Raw genomic sequence first — 19,644 nt, 5'->3', positions numbered from 1 at the left:
TTTTAGTATTCTATTTGTTTTTAGTTGGTTGGGCTTTTATTTTGACTGTTACAGATTGCTTTAGGCACTGACTGTAATGAAATACATTGAGAGCTAGTTTAATAGCAGTGATTAAGAACAGCATTAGCCAAAAAGTCCCTAGTCTAAATCTTTCCTTAGTCTCAAACTGATTTGCACGCAGCCTAATAATACAATATATTAAAATTAAATTGTATAAACATTATGCAAAGTAAGTGAAGTGCTCTGAACATCTGAAATGTACTTTTAATTTTTTTGGCACTCTAACTGTAGAAATGTATCACGTTTCAACCGCTATAGCTGACAGTGAAAAAGCAGTATCTGATATCTGTAAATACTCTTTAAGAATGCGTGCCTTCCAAATATACATATATATATATATATATACATATACATCTGCATTTATATATATATATATATATATATATATAAATGCAGATGTATATGTTTCAAAGTACATACGGAGTCCTGCATGTGCAAACGTTTCCTTTGCTACAATGCAAACCAAACATACTGTCAATGATGAAATCACAGGAAACCCCTGTTTGTGTGTGAGATTATTTCCTCCTATGGAGTTCTGGATAAAGCTGAATACCTCCATGATTAAAGAAACCATACTTGCAAAAAATAACCAGTTATTCCTTTCTGGATTTAAAGAAGCTGGACAGGGGGTGAATTGTTTGGGGATTAAACATTATAAATTAGGGTTCCAGGTCCAATTCAGGAAATACCTGGGAAATACCTGGTGGAGCCAGGACAAGGTTGTGACAAGTACGACTGAACGGAGTTCTAGCCATCACATTTAAAGGGACCATGCTCCTTTTAAATACCTTCCCTCCATTGGAAATAATGGAGAATAGGGCACCTTTTGGGGGGCTCATACAACTGGAGGGGTTTGAGAAGAGGAACCAGCAGCTATGCTGAAAACTGCTACCTCTACCTCAAAAAATAGACCTCCCCCCAGAGCCCCAGATACTCATGGATCAATTATCCATTATACCATATGGGAACCGGTCTCTATGGAGTACAACGGAATGCCCATTGGACATTTCCTCTCCTCGCTTTCTGATTACCCTGAAGTGGAGGGTTGGCCTCCAAACCAGGGGATCCCATGCCCCCAATTGTCAACCATATTACAAGCTTATAATTTTTTCATAGTTTTAGCAAAAACCTGAACATATATGTTTTAGGAATAACAATTTGTAGTACAAGGCAAAAGGCAATCCTATGTATTATCTAGTCTAAGGGTGTGGTCACACATCACATTAAAAGCGGGTGTGTATCGCTCAAATTTGAACTGCTGAATATTGATTCGATGCAGGGCCAATCAGACAAGCATCCAAGAATGCGACTCATCCTGTTGTTGATCGATCAGACATCCAATACTATCCTGCTCTTTTTTTGAAGCATGCATGATCAGATGGTGATTCCTGGGGGGGGGGGGTCCACTGAACATGCACCCAACTGTTTGGAGGTGGGAAATCAAACACTGCTTCAGAGGTGGAGGGTGGAGAAGGGGGGAAAGTTTCCGGAATTAACATTGCCGATTCAAACCAGGGGACTGCCAGGAACTACTTTCCTGGAAATTGGCAGTGACAATGATATCTGGACATCCTCCACATTGGAAAAAAAATATTTTTTTTCCTGTTCTGAATAGTGGGATAACATTTCCCCCTGTGTTGATCAGAGAAGCAGAAGTGTCACCTCAGATTCCCGGATGATCTGGCAATGCACATGTCTGCTGGGGCTTTTTTTAAAAAAAAGTGGGAGGGACTGTAAACATTCCACGGGGCACTATCGCGCTTGAGCTGTCCAAACAGGAAAAAAACCAATCGTGTGCTGCTTCAGTGAAAAAGGGCCGGACTTTCTGCGCTATCAAATTAATGCGGCATTGATCTGGAGCAAGCTGGGATGACCCCAGATGACGCTCAATTGCCAGATGTGGATGTCTGGACGAACATATTTAATCCGTCAGCGAGACGGAACTGTGTCGCCACTAATGGTACGTCTGAATGCACCCCAAGCCATTTATTTCAGTGGGCAAAGTGGAGTAGCTCTGCATAGAATTACATTAGTCGACTTTGATTTTTTTTTTGGTCATAGCATCTGCTTAATCTTACAGAATGTGGCATACCACAACAGCATTTTGCCTTAAAATAAAGAACACAGCTCATTCGGTTTCATCCTCAAAAGCCTCAGAACCAAAAAAGCTATTTAAACTAGGGAAGGAAAAGAACAATTTACATGTCACGTTTCTCAGTAAAAATAGCTTTTCTATTATTAGTTTGCTGTATATTTTAAAAATTGCCACAAGTAAGCCAAAGAGCTGCCTCTGATATTTCATCTCACTATTTGATTTATTCATCTACCGTGTTGTGAATTATAAGAACAGGAAAGTATTGCATTTCCATAGTAGCAATTAACTAAAAATGTATATGACACAACTTTAATTAAAAATACTGCTTCTATGTTATACAGTCATATTATACTCAACTATAAAAGACTAATGCTTCCATCACATTCTAGCGATCCTCAGAATTATGGTGGAACTATGTCAAGAAAAAGACAGACCTATGCAAATAATATCTATTCCTCATTGCAGCAATGATTGCAGCAGTTTCACTGAAGAATTCTAGAATATGGAACAGAGTATTAGCCCAAGCTGCTGCTGCCATCACTGCTGTGGCATCTGACAGAATTTTATTCAAACAAGGAATAAGGCCAGTTGGAGAAAATACAACAGGTTCTAGAAAGAGGCTCTGGGCAGGTGCCCCCCACCCTTGCTGTCTTCCCACCCACCCAAGTGAAGGCATTCACTCACCCCATCCTTGGTGTCTTCCCACCTCCCAAATTCTCACCACCCATCCATTTACCAACCACCCGCAACCACCTCTTCCTCTCAACTATTCCTACACCCTTGGCACTCCACTACTTCCATTACTCATGACATTCACACACCCTCCACCCTTGCTGTCTTCCCCCACCCCACAACACTTGGCCTTCACTCACCTCCCACCCACACTGTTTTCCTACCCACCCTACAGCTGAAACAGGAGGTGTGGCCTAATATGCAAATGAGTTCCTGCTGGGCTTTTTCTACAAAAAAAAGCTCTGGATACATTGATATAAACATGAGCAAACATTAACAGGGAGGGTGCTGTGACACCATCAATGACAACAGCACTCTCCCTTGAAAACCCTGATTATTTAAGGCATATGCAAAGAACATAAGCCAACTCCAAAATTGTGAAAATGCAAAGGGAGGATAGGCATGTGGAAAAACAATGCCCAAACTGATTCCAATGCCCAAACTGATTCCAATTCTTGTAGATCGACTGCCAAGAAAATCAGGAGTAAGTCGAGCATTAAGAAAGCCTTTAATTCTATCTGAAGATCCACTCCTTCCCACATGTTTTGAAGGAGTGGGAGAAGATATGTAAATACATGCCTATACAGTACTTTAAAATAGTATTAATATTACCAAACAATGTATCTCTCTAATATTACCTTTTATGTAAATCTATAATGCAAATTCCAATACAAAATAAAAAGTGAGAATTTCCCCTCCTAAAATAACCTGATTTTTAAAGGATTTTTCAGCACATCACTCATCTCAGTCTGCGAAATGCTTTATGCATAAGTAACTACTGAAATGAAAGTTTGCACCACTGGAGCTGTGTGAAAACGGTAGCCTAAGCCTTTAATCATTGTTATGCTTCAGCTTAAAATAAACACTAGAAGCAGCTGATATAGCAAACCTGAACTATGCTCATGCCAACTCAGACTTCTCATCATACAGGTTTGTTTCCATGTTTTATAGCTGCAAAATGCAGAATTTGTTTCAAATAGGTGTGAAGACATCTCATTTCATGTCAGAAAAACAGAACAGTAATCTAAAGTATTACAATTTACAAATATTGCACAGTTCAAAATGACTAATGATAGCAACATATTGAACACATGACCAAACTTTCAAGATGCATTGAAAGTGAAGATTTAAATTAAACATACCAGTTAGACTATATAAAGTCAGTATTTAGATTTTTTCCTTGTAGCCAATATTATGTTCCATCTATCTTCCATTCCCTAATTTTCCATTGCGCAACTCTGTGCATTCTTTTTAAAGAGCTACAGCAGCATTTACAGTCAGCTGAAATCAGCAATAAATAAGGTCACCAAGATTTCACAGCTGATAATTTAACCATTTTGCTGCTCAAGGCCCAAAGCTTTTTACACTAACACATTATTTTAAAAAAACCCCAAAACAACCAGTCTCGACACTGAAGCTAGATAGCCAATGCATACTTTTGTGGAAAGATTAGAACAAGTCATTTGTTAGCAGTGATGGCTAGGGTACCACTTCAAAGTAGGCTTGCCAGTCCTCAGGTCCCAACGGGAGATCTCACAGTTTGGCAGGCTCTTTCCCACCCCCAGTCAGCTGGTTGGTGGGGGGAAGCTCCGCCCCAACAGCCTCCATGTGCCTTCAAACTTTGGAAGGCTTAAGACGACATTGAGAACAGTTTGCTTCTAGAAAGGTGTGTGTGCCTTTAAATTTTCAAGCCAGGATGAATGGCAGCAGGGCAAGCCTGCAGAACCTCTGTTACAGTCCCTTAAGAAGCCATTTGCACATTAAAATAGTAACCTCAGGTTTCCCTGCATTAGCCTGACGAACTAGGTTGAGTATTGAGCAGTCAACAACTCCCACGGTGAGTAAATTGCCCCAGTCTGACTACAAAGAGTGTGCTTTCAGACTGTGTTTATTTTGGCTGCTGTGTGCATCTGTGTGTGTGTGAGAAAGAGACAGAGTGGAAGTGAAAGTGCAGCCAGTTGCTGGGGGATAACGAAATGAAGACTGTATTCCGGGGAACTGCACTGCTGTATTTTTATTTATTCATTTTGGGGAATGGAAAAGTCTCCTGGCTCCACCCCCAAAGTCTCCCAGCCCCACCCCAAAGTCCCCAGGTATTTTCTGCATTGGACTTGGCAACCTTGCTTCAAAGTTTTTTAATCACACAGCAAATCACAACTCGAAACAGAATCTAAATTATAATTCCAAGTGTTAAGGGCACAACAGATCCTACAAACTGAAATGTATTATATTCTGTTAGGTGAGCAATCCTGAAAATGACCCAATTACTCATTGCAAGTTAACTTCTAGTACACCAAACAACAAATTATTTGTCGTACTTTCATGTTTGGATTTTTTTAAATGAAAGATTACCTATTCCTATGGCTGCAGAGTATGACACAAAACCAAACTATTCAAGTAGCTGTTCCTTAAAACAGAGCCAAATTGGGCTCTGGACCAGGATCCAGGCTTCCAAGGATTCTTCCGCCATTCTTGCTTGACTTTGTTAACATTAATCAACAGTCAGGAAGATCCACGTCAGGATGAAGGCTGAAGAAAGGATGGGAACTATGGAAAATTTAACTCAGCTTTTTTTTTTTTTAGCTTGCAAGTTGATTATTGCAATTGTTATACATTTGGCAGTATGTTCATCCCAGTTCCCTTTGTCTCAGAGAATTGGTAACTCCATACGGCTGAAAAAAAGAATGCTAATGAATGCTGAGACTAGAGGGAAAGACGAAAAAGGAGCCAAAGAGAACGGTGAGAACTGTAAGGTAGGAACACTGATAATCTTAGCATGAAATGGCAAAGGAACCATAACTGAAAGTCTGAGGACTGACACAGAAGGAGTCGAGAGATAAAAAGACCCATTGAATGTTTTTCCCAGGTTCTAAAGAATAGTAGAGAAACAGTTACCATGGTAGAAATATTGAAAGCTTTCTATTTGGGCAGAAAAGTTCAATTGATGGCAGCATTCAGAACTGTTTCAATGAATTTGAGATTGTGTATCAGGATTAGATGGACTTTCCATCTAGACACAAAGCCTAAGAAAAAAGAACAGGAATGGAATAAATATTACGGTTAAGTTGGTTCCAAGTTCACCACTGATAGCCAAATATTGATGATGTACAGCAGGGGTGGGGAACCTTTTTTCTGCCAAGGGCCATATGGATACTTATAACATCATTCGTGGGCCATAAAAAAATATCAGCTTGAAAAACAGTGCTCAGCTGAGGAAGAATACTTCAGGCCAGCAAAATTAATGCAAATAATTGTTTTTCTATTTGAAGTCACGTGAGGACAGCCTAACACACACATGGCCCACTGCCCTAGGCAAATGCATACGTTCTACAAAAAAAGCCCAGCAGGAATTCAGTAGCATATTAGACCACATCCCCTAATATTAGCATATTAGGTCACACAATCATTAGCATATTAGGCCACACCATCTGGGATAATCCAGTGCAAACTGAACTGTGACAGTAACTTTTCCAGGCCCTGCAGCAATTCTGGCCAGCCAGCCAGCCAGTCCCCAGGGAGGCTGCCACACAGTACATCTGGGTCCTGTGATCCCTGCCGAGCCCTGGGGAGGCTGCTGCACAGTGTAGCTGGGCCCCACAATCCTCACTGGCCAGCCAGGCCCCAGGGGGGCTGCCACATGGCTTGGTTCGGTCCAGCAATCGCTGAGGGCCACACCAAGTGACCTCAAGGGTCATATACAGCTCTCGGGACAGAGGTTCCCCACCCCTGATGTACAGGAAGACTGGGAGAGAAGGCAGTATGATATAGTCTGATCTTGTCAGATCTCAAAAGCTAAGCAGAACTGGTATTTGGAATGGGTATTTTTTTTAATAATGGGGGGGGGCACTAGTGGGTGATTCGCCTAAGGCAACAGAAAGCCTAGCACCAGCCCTGACAACATCGCATCTGGGCAGGAACACCAGGACCAGAGCTTGCAATAAACCCACGTGCCAACTTAGTCACTGGGCCAAACAGCATTAACTACACCATCTCAGGCTCATTCACTTGTTCATCTTCCAACATTATATATGCCATTAAATGCCAACAATGCCCTTCAGTTCTCTACATAGGGCAAACAGGACAAACCCTATGCCAAAGGATAAATGGACACAAATCTGACATCAGGAATTACAGAATTGAGAAACCTGTTGGAGAACACTTTAACCTTCCTGAGCATTCAGTGGGTGACCTCAAAGTAGCTGTTTTACTGCAAAGTAACTGCAAAGTAACTTCAAGAACAGAAATTGCTGAATTACAAATGATCATGAAACTTGGAACAAACACCTCCCCGGGACTAAACAGGGATATTGGGGTTTTTTTAATCTCATTACATATGCTACCAACTCTCACTGAGTATAGCTGCGCATCCACAATGTTCCAATGTATTTCTCTTTTAGAACAGTGTATCAGAATAATGGTTTTTTGTGTTGACATGCTCTGCGGGATGTGAGCTGTTTGTCTCATTACATATACTAACCCACCTTCCACTATATTTTAACGCACCGTGTTTTTCTAATGGCTAACTTATATTATTTCTCTTTTAGAACAGTGTATCAGAATATTTGGGGTTTTTGTTTTTGTTTTTTGTATTGACATACTCAAATGGGAGATACTGGATGTTTGTCTTATTGTATATACCAAACCATCCTCCACTGTATTTTAACATCTTCCTTTTTTTCTAATGACAAACTATAATGGATGTTAATCTCTTGAGAAACCATGCCCTGTATTTAAACTAATAAAGCCAGAATGTTACCTAGATTTATGGCACTTCGCACCTACAACAGCAGTCTGCTTTTTATCACCCTCCAGTGTTTTTTCAGCCCTGTTTTGTCCTAACACTAACAAACACAGATCCCTATTTGTGATTCTTTTAATCTGCTAAGATATTGGATTTATATCCCGCCCTCCACTCCGAAGAGTCTCAGAGCGGCTCACAATCTCCTTTACCTTCCTCCCCCACAACAAACACCCTGTGAGGTGGGTGGGGCTGGAGAGGGCTCTCCCAGCAGCTGCCCTCTCAAGGACAACCTCTGCCAGAGCTATGGCTGACCCAAGGCCATTCCAGCAGGTGCAAGTGGAGGAGTGGGGAATCAAACCCGGTTCTCCCAGATAAGAGTCCGCACACTTAACCACTACACCAAACATTCCCATGATTCTACACTGCCCTCTTATATTAAGAATTGCTCCATCCATTCCCATTTTGTCTGATGAAGTCTGCTTAAGAGTATACAAAAGCTTACATTCTGAATAAAACTTAGTTGGTCTTAAAAGTGCACTTGTCTACTGCTTTGTTCTATTGCTTCAGACCAACATGGCTGCCTACTGGACTCTATTATTGACAGGCAGCACTGCCTGTCAAGTTTTGAGGGTTCCCATTCATGTTTCCAAGCCCAGAAAACATCGCCACCATTACCTAGCATTTTTGCACCAGACTTTGTGGATGGGTTTTGTTTTCCAAGCAGCTCCAAGTGACACCCCAAAACTTGGAGATCTGTGAAATTAACATGTGGGCAACGTGTCTCAAATCGGGGAAAGTTCAGCTCAGATTTTGGCTCAATAATATATAAATAAAATTGGCTGAAACTTTGGGTTGGATCCTGAGATTCATCAATAAAAGGTGCAGAAAATCATTGATTTCTCCCATGTTCCTTTCCCCACAGCAACCAATTAATAGTCTGAGGCTCCAATTCCATGGTAAAGTGAGAGGTAAGCAGCAATAAAATTGTACAAGAATTGCTCATTTCACAGAGGAGGCTGATTTGTGTTTAACAAAAGACAAAAATAAGACCAAGGTTGATAGTGCTAGTAAATGAAAATATATATTGTATTACTCAGCTACAATTTCCCTATATGTTTCACCAGACTTCTTTAGGTTAATCTTTAATACAATATATAAATACAATAATGAGTTCTCGAGCAATTTTAAGTACAGAATAAGCTCCAACAGTTATACTTAAAGGTTTGGTATTTACTTGATATTACAGTGTACAAACTGCAATTTGATTTTGAAAAGAATTTTTTATTTACATAATTTTGACTCAATAACCATTGTTATATAATTATATATAAGGCCTCAGCATTACTTTTATCTTTCAGTGACTGGTGTGATTCTTGTTTTTTGTCCTTACTTTTACCAACATCTCTTCCCTATTAATTCGATTTAAATAACCGGTATGTAAAGATAGCATAGGATAATTTTGGAGTTGTTTTCAAATATCATGCAATTTTTCAAAGCAAAGCAAATGAATTTCTACTTACACTTAATGTAAACAATTGGTTTAATTAAACTCATTAAAGCTTTCTTAATACAGATTAATTATATATTTAATGAAGAAGATATGGTATAAAACAAATGTAAGCAAAGCAACACTTTTTGAAAGTGTTTCCTCAGTGCAGTTCTTGCGTTTTATTATGGTAAGAAAAAAAAAAAACAGGAAAAGCAAATATTTCTTTGGCTCTTCACCCCATGGAACAGTTCTGTCGTATTTTAACAACTAACCATTAAATCTCATGAACCATATCCTGCGGTTAATGGGCTGTTAAGATTTTAAAGCTTTGCTAGTTCTACTGTAAATTCCTAAGGCTTTCTGCAGCAGTGACAAGATGTACTACAATAGTAGTAAGAAGTAAAGTACACACATCGGTAGTGTAATTTGACTAAACACAATCATTCTGACATCAGCTAGTACAGAGAAGCTAGTACACAGAACAGATCCATCATGGTTATTGAGAAGTTTTGAATGCTATTTTGATTGTGTGTGACATAAAATTATCATTTCAAATAAAAGTTACTCACTTCCTGAATGAACTAATTTGAATGAACTAATTAATGCAAGGGCCATGCTGTCCCTGTGATTCACAAGATTCTACCCTCCCTCTTGTAGTACTTCTTAGGCATCCATGTCCTCTTACCCTATATTTCCTCATTTTCCTTTCCCTTAGAAAGCAGGACTCACTTCTTTCACCTCTATTGCCAAATGTTTCGGGCAACAGAACAAAGGGCAACAGAACAAAATCTTTCATGTACATAGCACTTCCTAGCAGATTCAAGCACTGTGAAGCTTCTATGCCTTTCAGGCTCTTCTCACATGCTTTAGCAGCATAACCTTACATTACATACTTTGCTGGTCTTTTGGCCCATAGGGAAATAAGAAAATAACAGAAAATATAACAGAAAATATCCTAAGGTTGCAATGCAAAAAGTTACATGGGCACCTAGAATAGAATTTGTATACGCAGGTAGAACTTCAACTTGGAACCAAGAAGTTTTCCCTATTGGTGGTGGTGGAAAGTATCATCAAGTCTCAGACGACTTTGGTGACCCTGTAGGGTTTTTCAAGGCAAAAAACAAACACAGGTGGTTTGCCATTGCCTGCCTCTGTATAGCAATCCTGGGTGGTCTCCCATTCAAGTACTAACCAAGGCCAAACCTACTTAGCTTCTGAGATCTGACAAAATCAGGCTAACCTGGGTTATCCGGGTCAAGGTTTTCACTGTTAAAGACATGAAATAATGAACATAAACTAGTGACTTCAGCTATATGTAAACCTGTAATATGGCCATATGTTGAATACTGTTTATAATTGTGGCTAGGCAAGCTAAAAAATGTATGAGAAATGTTACCTCCACATGAACAATTTCTTCTGCCTCAGCTTATACACTGTAGTAGGGGTTTTCGGAGCATTCTTATAACACCCCTCCTCTGTTTTACTTCCAGTGTTTCCAGAACCTGCTTAAGATCCAGTGTCTCTAGAAACTGGGTTAGCCCTTATATGGATGAGGAAGTGTGGGTTGCTGAACCTTCCCACCCACATCCAGTGCCATTTTTTTCTCCCTGTCCCCTTATGCCCATCATTCCCCCACCATCACTGCCAAACTGTTTTCTCCCAGCTTAAAAAGAAACCCCAGCGGCAGGCATACCACTTATTGCTACAAGAATATACCCACTACCAAGTTTTTTTAAGTTAAGAGGAAGCTCTCTGACAGCACAGGGAAGATATGGTGGGCACAAAGAGAGCAGAGACTAAAGAAATCCCCATGTGGATGCTCAATTACCAACATGAATGCCTCAGCATTTGTCATAGCAAAGAGTTCAAAATGGAAATCACCCCCATGTGGAAACAACCAAAGATAGAAAGTTTTTTAAAAACACAACTTTTAAATATGTCTTTCCTCCAATGAGCTCAGAGGCATACATGATTCTCCTTCTCCCTATTCTCCTCCTCCCTTACAACCATGCTGTGTGATATGTCACTGAGGTATGACTGGCTCAAGGTCACCCAGTGAGCTTCATGGCAAATGAAGAAAGTAGCAGGGAGAGCCCTTAGGAAGAAAAAAAAAGATGACCAAAGTGGAGGAGGTGACATGAGAGATAAGTTATGTGCATAGTGAAGAGAAATCCTTCTTATATACTGTTTACAATCCATTATTACTCAGTTAAGCAAACTGGCTCTAAGTCCAATTACTTTAAAATCAAGTGAATCCTTCTATGAGTAATGGGATCTCAAATGAAAAATGTGTATTTTTTTTAAAATACAGAATTGAAAATCAGGTACTAATAGACAGATGTCAGTATTTATCCAACTCCATATTGTCTGTAGCCAATGTATTCGTTATGAATTCGCAAGCTTGCAATATTATCTGTCTCAAAAATCATAATATCACCAATGTCATGGAATATACTACAACATTTTACCAACAATTCTGAATTCAGAAGAATGCTCACTACCCATCAAAAAAAATCCATTTGTTTAATCTATATCTATTACCTATTAACATTATTACAATGAATAGATGTTCAGTTTTTCCAGTATCAAATATAACTTGGAAATTATTTTATATAGACTTTCTTTCAGATTTCAACAGAGCAAAAAAACTGTCATCTAGATGAATAAGTAATTTCTCACAAAAAAAGATCTAGATAGTTTTCTAACAATCAAAGTGCCAATTCAGATCCTACTTATAATTTAACTTAATTCTGTCTATATTATGTCCAAGCAAATGTAGGTTCTCATTAACATTTACTGGGTCTGGAAAATAGTAACATTAAATCTTCAAAATTAAACAAACAAAAAAAGTCATATTTATATATATAAAGGAGCAATTGCTGCCTGCAAGTACTGATCCTCCAAGTGCTCTCCTGGCACAATGCCCTCTAGAAAGGAAAGACTGAGGTGGGGAAGCACTTTAAGGACAGCAGTTTCTTGTATATTCTTTTGTTTAATAATGTTTTGACATGAGTTTAAGCAGGATCTCCTTATCTAATCTAATATAAAACAGATCTTTGACACTTATCTCTAAACCAACACTCCTTACCAATTAACAGACTGTAGGACCATTTTCTTTTAAAACGGGGAACAACTTGAAATGCACATTTGACGATTATTTTAAAATGCGGATAATTAACTTTCCCAAGGGCTTTCTAAGTGGTTTTTCAGTCTGCAGTATATTGTCAAGCTAAGTGACATCAGCTCCAGAAATGAGAGTAGTAGAGCAGACTGCTGCGCTAACTTTATAGTTTGTCTGCCATAATCACATCTAGGCCCTAGAATCTAGGGGTTCCCAGCAAGCATTAGTGAGCTGAGCACAAAAACTGTTCATGTAGCACATATGACTGGTGCACTCCGTCCTGACAGATTTCAAAATGTATATGAAAACTGGGAAGGGGCATCATGGTCCAGTCATCAAGAACCAGCATTGTGTAGTAACTAGTGTTGGACAAGGATCTATCATCCTCATAGCGTTCTTGTGAGAATAAAATGGGAGAGCACATGAACAATGGAAGCTGCTTTGGGTCCCTACTGAGAGAAAAACTGGGTATGACATCAGATCCCACTCTAGCAGGGAAGCTTGCTGGGTGACCTTGGGCCAGTCACACACTCTCAACCTAACCTCCCTCACAGAGTTTGGTATGAGGCTAAAATGGATGTTGTAAGACACTTTGGGCCCTCATTACAGAGTAATGTATGGTATGAAGTAGGGATGGCCAAACTTATTTAATGTAAGAGCCGCATACATAAATGTCAGATGTTTGAGAGCTGCAAGACAGGAAAGAAGGCAAATAGATGAGGGAGGGGGAAGGGGAAAGAAAGCAATTTTAACTTTAAATGCATTTTCCAAGCTGCTAGCTGGCTTGGCTTGGCGAAGTGATTTAAAGAGAGAATTGCCTTCTCCGACCTGGCTGACGGAGTGGTGGGGGCTTTGAGAGCCACACAATATGTGTGACAGAGCCACATGTGGCTCCCAAGCTGTAGTTTGGCCACCCCTGGTATAAAGTAAATATAGAAACACTGACATCACTCTTTTTGTTAAGCATATTTATACTCAGGGCTTTTTTTGTAGAAAAAGCCAAGCAGGGACTCATTTGCATATTACGCCACACCCCCTGACACCAAGCCAGCCGGAATTGTGTTCCTGCGCATTCCTGCTCAAAAAAAGCTCTGTTTGTACTATAGAAACACTGCATAAACATTCTTAAGTGCCAGGTCAAGAGTTTGCTCTAGTGCTTCACAGCACCTTTTAAGACACATGGGATCGAATCCCAAGTGTTCTATGCTCTGAAACCAAGACTGCTGAGCACTACCATGGGCCTCTTGACAGAGATTCCATCTGTCTCCCCCTATGACCCTGATCCAAACCAAGTATATCATTACAAAATCATTTTGCTTGCTGCTCCTATGAAGCTCTAGTAATAAAGAGTTGGCCTTCCCATCTATCTGTCAATCTGTGGCAGGTATAACTCAAATTGGGCACCAGCTTTAGAATGATTGTGGGAGTTTCGGTGCCAAAAATTAAAGACATGAGAATATCCTGGTCAAAGCTATCTCGAGACAACCCCCTGTGCTATCTGCAATAAAAGCTAAGGGTCTCTGTGGCAGGCATAACTCATCAGAAAATAATGCTACATGTCTGAAAAATGGCACCACCCCCGGGAATGATTATGGGAGCTACAGGGCCAAAAATGAAGGAAATAAGAACATCCTGAACCAGGTTGTCTTTACAACAGACAAAATGTGATGACAGCTTTTAAGCAACCTCCCATGTGCCTCTAATACTCCCCAATCCTCTGTAAAAGGTTGATAGGCAGTATACTATCAGCCAGACCTTCCTCACAGGATTGTTGTGAGGATAAAATGGAGGGCACATGAACAATGGAAGCTGCTTCAGATCCCTATTGGGGAGAAAAACTGAATTGTTATAAATCTAACTTTGCTTTCCAGTCACACCCCCCAAAAAGATGATAGCTGTTGCTGTTGCTTCATCAAGTATAACTGCAACCCTTTCAGCAGGTAGAAGAACTGATAATTCAGTATTCAAGCTACTGTTTAATATTGTGAGTACAGCAATCAGGCTAAATCCCCCTGTTACAGAATCAATCGCAATTGTTTAAAATAAGCAGGATTTTTCGTCCCTCTCCAGACAAACTGTGCTTGCCAAAACGCCCTCTTCATCTACTCCATTGACACAGCCTGTGCTTCCCAATGTTACTCTTTATAGACATCAGTCTATTTTTGTAATTTTATATTTACAGACACATATATATGTCTACCACCATAGGGCACATCTGATGAAGTGGGATCTAGGTCACAAAAACATCATGCCACAGTAAATCTTTATTAAGTAAATCAGTAAGAAATCTATTTCAGTTTACCTTTGTGCCTTCACCTACCATAAAAGCAGGGGCAAACTGGGTTATGCAGTGGGATGGATAGTACTTGGATCAATGGAACTGATTTTGCTAACATTATCAAAAAATTACATAATTTGTCATATAGTAAAAAAGTCTTTACAAAGGGCTATTATATGTCCCAACAACACAATTAACAACAACTCAGTGCCTCTGAGTTCTTTCATTTCTGCTTATATAATCACTAAAACAGATTAACGTTTCATCACTGTGCATGTAAATGGTAGAGAAAGACAGAAGCATCCTTCTGCTACTTTGTTTGATCATGGGAAATATTAATTCAAGGAGGAGGAGGAGGAGACTGGATTTATAGTCTGCCCTTCGCTATGCAAAGGAGTCTCAGGGCAGCTTACAATCTCCTTTCCCTTTCACTCCCCACAACAGACACCCTGGGAGGTAGGTGGGGCTGAGAGAGTTCTCCAGAACTGCTCTTGTGCAGTACAGCTCTGAGAGAGTTATGAGTGACCCAAGGTCACTCTAGCATCTATATTATTATACAGGAGGTGGTGGCGGCCACAAGTATAGCCACCTTCAAGAGGGGTTTAGATAAAAATATGGAGCACAGGTCCATCAGTGCCTATTAGCCACAGTGTGTGTGTATACCGTATATAAAATTTTTTGCCACTGTGTGACACAGAGTGTTGGACTGGATGGGCCGTTGGCCTGATCCAACATGGCTTCTCTTATGTTCTTACGTTCTTATGTTCATCTGAATATGGAGGAGTAGGGAATCAAACCTAGTTCTCCCAGTTCCAAGAGGGTGAAGAAGACAAGGCTACAGAAAGCCAAGATCATCAGACTCAATTTTTCTACTTGCTGCGGTGGAGCTGCTCTATGATCCTCTTGGGAGAGGAAAGTGAAAAAGGGCTTGGTTTGTGTTTCTGCCCAGTCACTTTACAAGGCTATACAACTTCTGGGTGAGGCTTCTGGGTGAGGCTCATGATATCTGTTTAACTGGAACATGCAGGGAAGGAAAGGCAGATACATGCCAGAACACTGACTAGAATGGGTCGTAGGGACCATATCACTTCAGTCTTGTTTCATCCACACCGGCTCCCAATTTTCTACCAGACGCATCTCAAGATACTAGAACTGACCTTCAAAACCCTATACTGTATACCGCTTGAGCACTGCCTACTCCCATATGAACCTACCCAATGACTCTGGTCATTTTTAAAGGCTCTGCTTCAGGTGCCCCTGCCATCTTGGTCATGGCATCAAAACTTGGAACTCCCTCCCTTGGGAAGTTTGTCTCCTATCATTGTCTTCTACCAGTGGGTGAAGACTTGTTTGTTTTATATGGTGTTCCCTCATCAACTATTATTAGCCCTTCTACTTCCTATCACATTCATCATCGATATTACTTGAGTGTCATACCCTTTTCTGTCATATAAAGCCATACCTCCACCTCTCCAACTCTTGTTCTTTTTAAGTAATTAATATCCCTCCACTGCTGCATTCTGATCATGAGAATTATCCCAACAAGTCTCGGTGCTGCCTATTAAATCATGTTGAAGATGTTAACACTTTCAAATACTCAAGATAAAAAGCTCATATATCTTGAAAGTCAGGGAGAAATTATTAGTGTATATTATTTTTTTTTTATACTCAGTAATGCATCTATTTTATCTAAAATACTTAAACAATACAAAGCAAATGTAGAATTTATCTTGTAAAAGAATTATAAATGCTATTTTAAAATTATTATAGTAAACTGTTCAAATTAAATTGTTCAAATTGCTTTAAGATTTGTGTGTTTAAAAAAGTATATTGATACTTTCTGTACCCCTTAATTGACATATCTATCTATCTACCTACCTACCGTTGACTCAGGGTGCAATTGTAATTTTAAAAGGCAAATGCTATGCTGGGGATTATTAGGAAGGGGACTGAAAACAAATTATCAAGTATCATAATACCCCGTATAAATCTATTTGGAATACTGTATACAGTACTGGGCTGCAGTCAGGGGGGCAGTTTGGCCCGATATAACTGCTTGTCCCTAATGGATTAAATGGGCTTGTTAAAACAGCCACATCCAGCAGCATATGGTAATGCATATGCACATGGGCACTCAGATGCATTCAAGAAATGTTTTCCAAAAAAAGTAAGTGGGGTTTAAAAAAAAACAAAAAACTCTGCAGTTGATGCACAGCACTGATCTGAATGATCAACCATGGAAGAAGTGTGTGGTGAGGCCAGATCAGGGTAGGAGTCTGATCAAAAATCTAAGTCACAAAATGTGATGGAATAATTTGTGGTGTGCCCAAACTATCTCAGCTTTCCAGTCTGACCACAGGCCTGGTTACTGTCTCTCAAAAAGGGGCAATTAAAATGATAAAGGATAGAACACCTTCCCTATGAAGAAATGTTAAGAGGTTAGGGTTCTTTAGTTTGGAGAAACAACAACTGTGGGGGACCTGATACCGGTTTACAAAGCTATGCATAGGATAGTGAAGGTAGAGAGAGAAGTACTTTTCTCCTCTTTCTCACAATACAAGAACTTGTAGGCAGTCAATGAAATTAATGAGCAGTGATGCTCTGTATTTTTGGTGCTTGGGAGGCAACAGTGGAAGGGCTTCTGGCATTCTGGCCTTGTTGATGGACCTCCTGATAGCACCTAAGGTTTGACCACTGTGTGACACAGAATGTTGGACTGGTGGGGCCATTGACCTGATCCAACATGGCTTCCCTTATGTTTTAGTGAACAAAAGGACAGAACAGAGAAGCTCTTTTTGGAGCTCTTCAGAGTGGACTTTGGTTTTCACAATCCTGAACAATTTGGTGTTATGTGCACAGCTGGCTGGTTTGCAGCTTTATTCCAATGTAAGAATTATCCACTTACTCCTCCTCTGCTTCTGTTTGTTTAAACAGTTTTTAATAGCATCTTATCCCACGACTGTCTACTTAACAGTCTTTGGCGAGGAACCTGGTCAATAGCTTTCTGAAAATCCAAATATATAATGTCTGTTACCCCTCCAGAAAAATTCCAAAAGACTAGTTAGAAAGAGTTTCCTTTTAAAAAGCTAGTTCTTCCTCAATACATTGTTAGTCTAATCTGCTTAATAATTCTGTGCTTAGTAACAGTTTCCACCAATTTACCTGGAAAAGATGTTAGGCTCACTGGCCTGTAGTTTCCTAGATAACTTTTTAAAAAATTGGCATTACATTTGCTACCTCATGGAAGCATCACTAATCTGTACAATCCAAGAATATGTTCTGTTATATTTTGTTCTAAAACTTTAGGAACAGATCTACTGGATGATAACTAATATTTATTTTTCTTTCACCCTGTTCTATATTATTTTAAAACATGACGTTCAAAAAACATTGTGTATACAAAAAATCACATTGATTCGTTTCAAGATTATATTTCTGCTACATTTAATCAAATTAAGGCTGAAAACCATGTAAACTTTGGACTTTTTCCACTACTGAATGGAAAGCAGTAGTTTAATCTACTACTTAATGTTTTCTTACAATGTCAAACATAAGCAATATTTTTACCCAATGCATTTGCTAAAAATGCAAACACTTAAATTCTAGTTTTCTTTCTTTTTTTCCTTTTTTGTGAATGTTAAAGCAAATGAGAAAAAGAAAAGAGAAGAAATGAGAGAATTTCAACAAACCATACCTAGTAATAAGGACCGCATTATCATGGTGGGCAATTCCATTTTCTGGAATGGTGTTTCCATCACTTTGGTGAGAGAGAATGGATTTCTGCCACTTACAGAAGCTATCAAGGGACTTGTCTGCATGGTGATTTATCTCCAAGTTTGGCTGCAATACAACATGCATACCAGAAATGTTCCAAACAAATTACTAGGGTAAGCGGTTAAGACTTCTGAAGTCTAAATCTGATCTATAATTAGAGGCAGTGATTTCTAGGAATAATTTCTTCTTGCCAAACTTTATCATTGTTCAATCTGAACTACAGTTTATTTTGTGCAAGCATTTTATCAATTTCACATCAATACTTGAATATGATTTTGTCAAATGTAAAAATTATAGAATAGATTTAAACATTAGCTTTTCCTCTACACACGGATATGTGGGTAGAAAGCACATCAGCCCTTAAAATTTCAAAACACAGAAACAGGAACAACTTTCTAGTCTCACAAATATGCAATCTTCACCAAATTTAAGTGAAATGTTAAGCATTTTAAATTAACATCTTTCTAAGCTCCTATAACTTTATATCATAGATTTCTGAAGATTAACTTTATTAATAAATCCTATTTTTATGAACAATAATGGGGTACATTTTGCGATAACTTGATGGCATAGTTAAGGAATCTGGAGCATATGACAACTCATTCTTACCTGATCTTCTGTGAGGACAATTAAACGAGTCACTATAATATTCACAACGTTTCCTAGGCTGGAATCACGATAAAGTTTGGCAACCTGACCTCCAGAAAATAAGAAAAGACACAAAGTCAGACAAAAACATATGCAAATTTCATATGTTTGAAAATAATTTGGTTAGTTAATGAGTTATCATTCAGCGCAGAACATAAGTTATACTAGGTAAACTCCTTTCAAATTTGAAAGGCAGGTTGGCAAAGGAAGGAGAATTTTCCCTGACTCAAATCACCACCAGTCTAAACATCGCAGCCATTCCCTTAAGAAACCTGATCCCACACCCCAAAACACTTTTCTGAAAGGTTGTTGTAAATGTTTGTAATTATGATTTAGTATGGTTAGAGGTGGGACATATACATACTATCCCATAAGGCACCTAATAGAGCAAGTCATGTCATCCTGCTAAGCATTATGGGTAGGTTTTTTCCTAAACCATACTTTACTTTTTTTCTATAAGAATTAATGAAAGCCATTTACTGATACAAAGCATGGCATACAGTAGCTTGCAGCTTTCATACTTTGTTAAAAAGGTAAACGTGCAAACACCAGTCGTTTCTGACTATGGGGTGACATCGCATCATGTTTTCATGGCAAACTTTTTATGGGGTGGTTTACCTTTGCCTTCCACAGTCATCTACACTTTACCTCCAGCAAGCTGGGTACTCATTTTACCAACCTTGGAAGGATGGTAGGTTGAGTCAAC

At 39.3% G+C, this 19,644-nt stretch overlaps 1 protein-coding gene across 4 annotated transcripts in view; it reads right to left on the bottom strand.

Moving 5' to 3' along the window:
• ADAMTS6 (ADAM metallopeptidase with thrombospondin type 1 motif 6) overlaps nt 1–19,644 on the bottom strand; it is a 231,690-nt gene that overhangs the window by 169,123 nt on the left and 42,923 nt on the right. For all 4 annotated transcript variants that reach the window (XM_060235914.1, XM_060235915.1, XM_060235912.1 and 1 more), the window contains exons 6-7: nt 18,900–18,983; nt 18,211–18,356 (exon numbers count right to left, since the gene is read on the bottom strand). In XM_060235914.1, the coding sequence (XP_060091897.1) occupies nt 18,211–18,356; nt 18,900–18,983 (230 nt within the window). The remainder of the gene's footprint in view (nt 1–18,210; nt 18,357–18,899; nt 18,984–19,644) is intronic.

Source organism: Heteronotia binoei, chromosome 4 (assembly GCF_032191835.1).
Source record: "Heteronotia binoei isolate CCM8104 ecotype False Entrance Well chromosome 4, APGP_CSIRO_Hbin_v1, whole genome shotgun sequence".
NCBI classification, from domain to species: Eukaryota; Metazoa; Chordata; class Lepidosauria; order Squamata; family Gekkonidae; genus Heteronotia; species Heteronotia binoei.
Note: the sequence above shows the minus strand (reverse complement) of the source record. Positions and strands in the feature narration are given on the sequence as shown.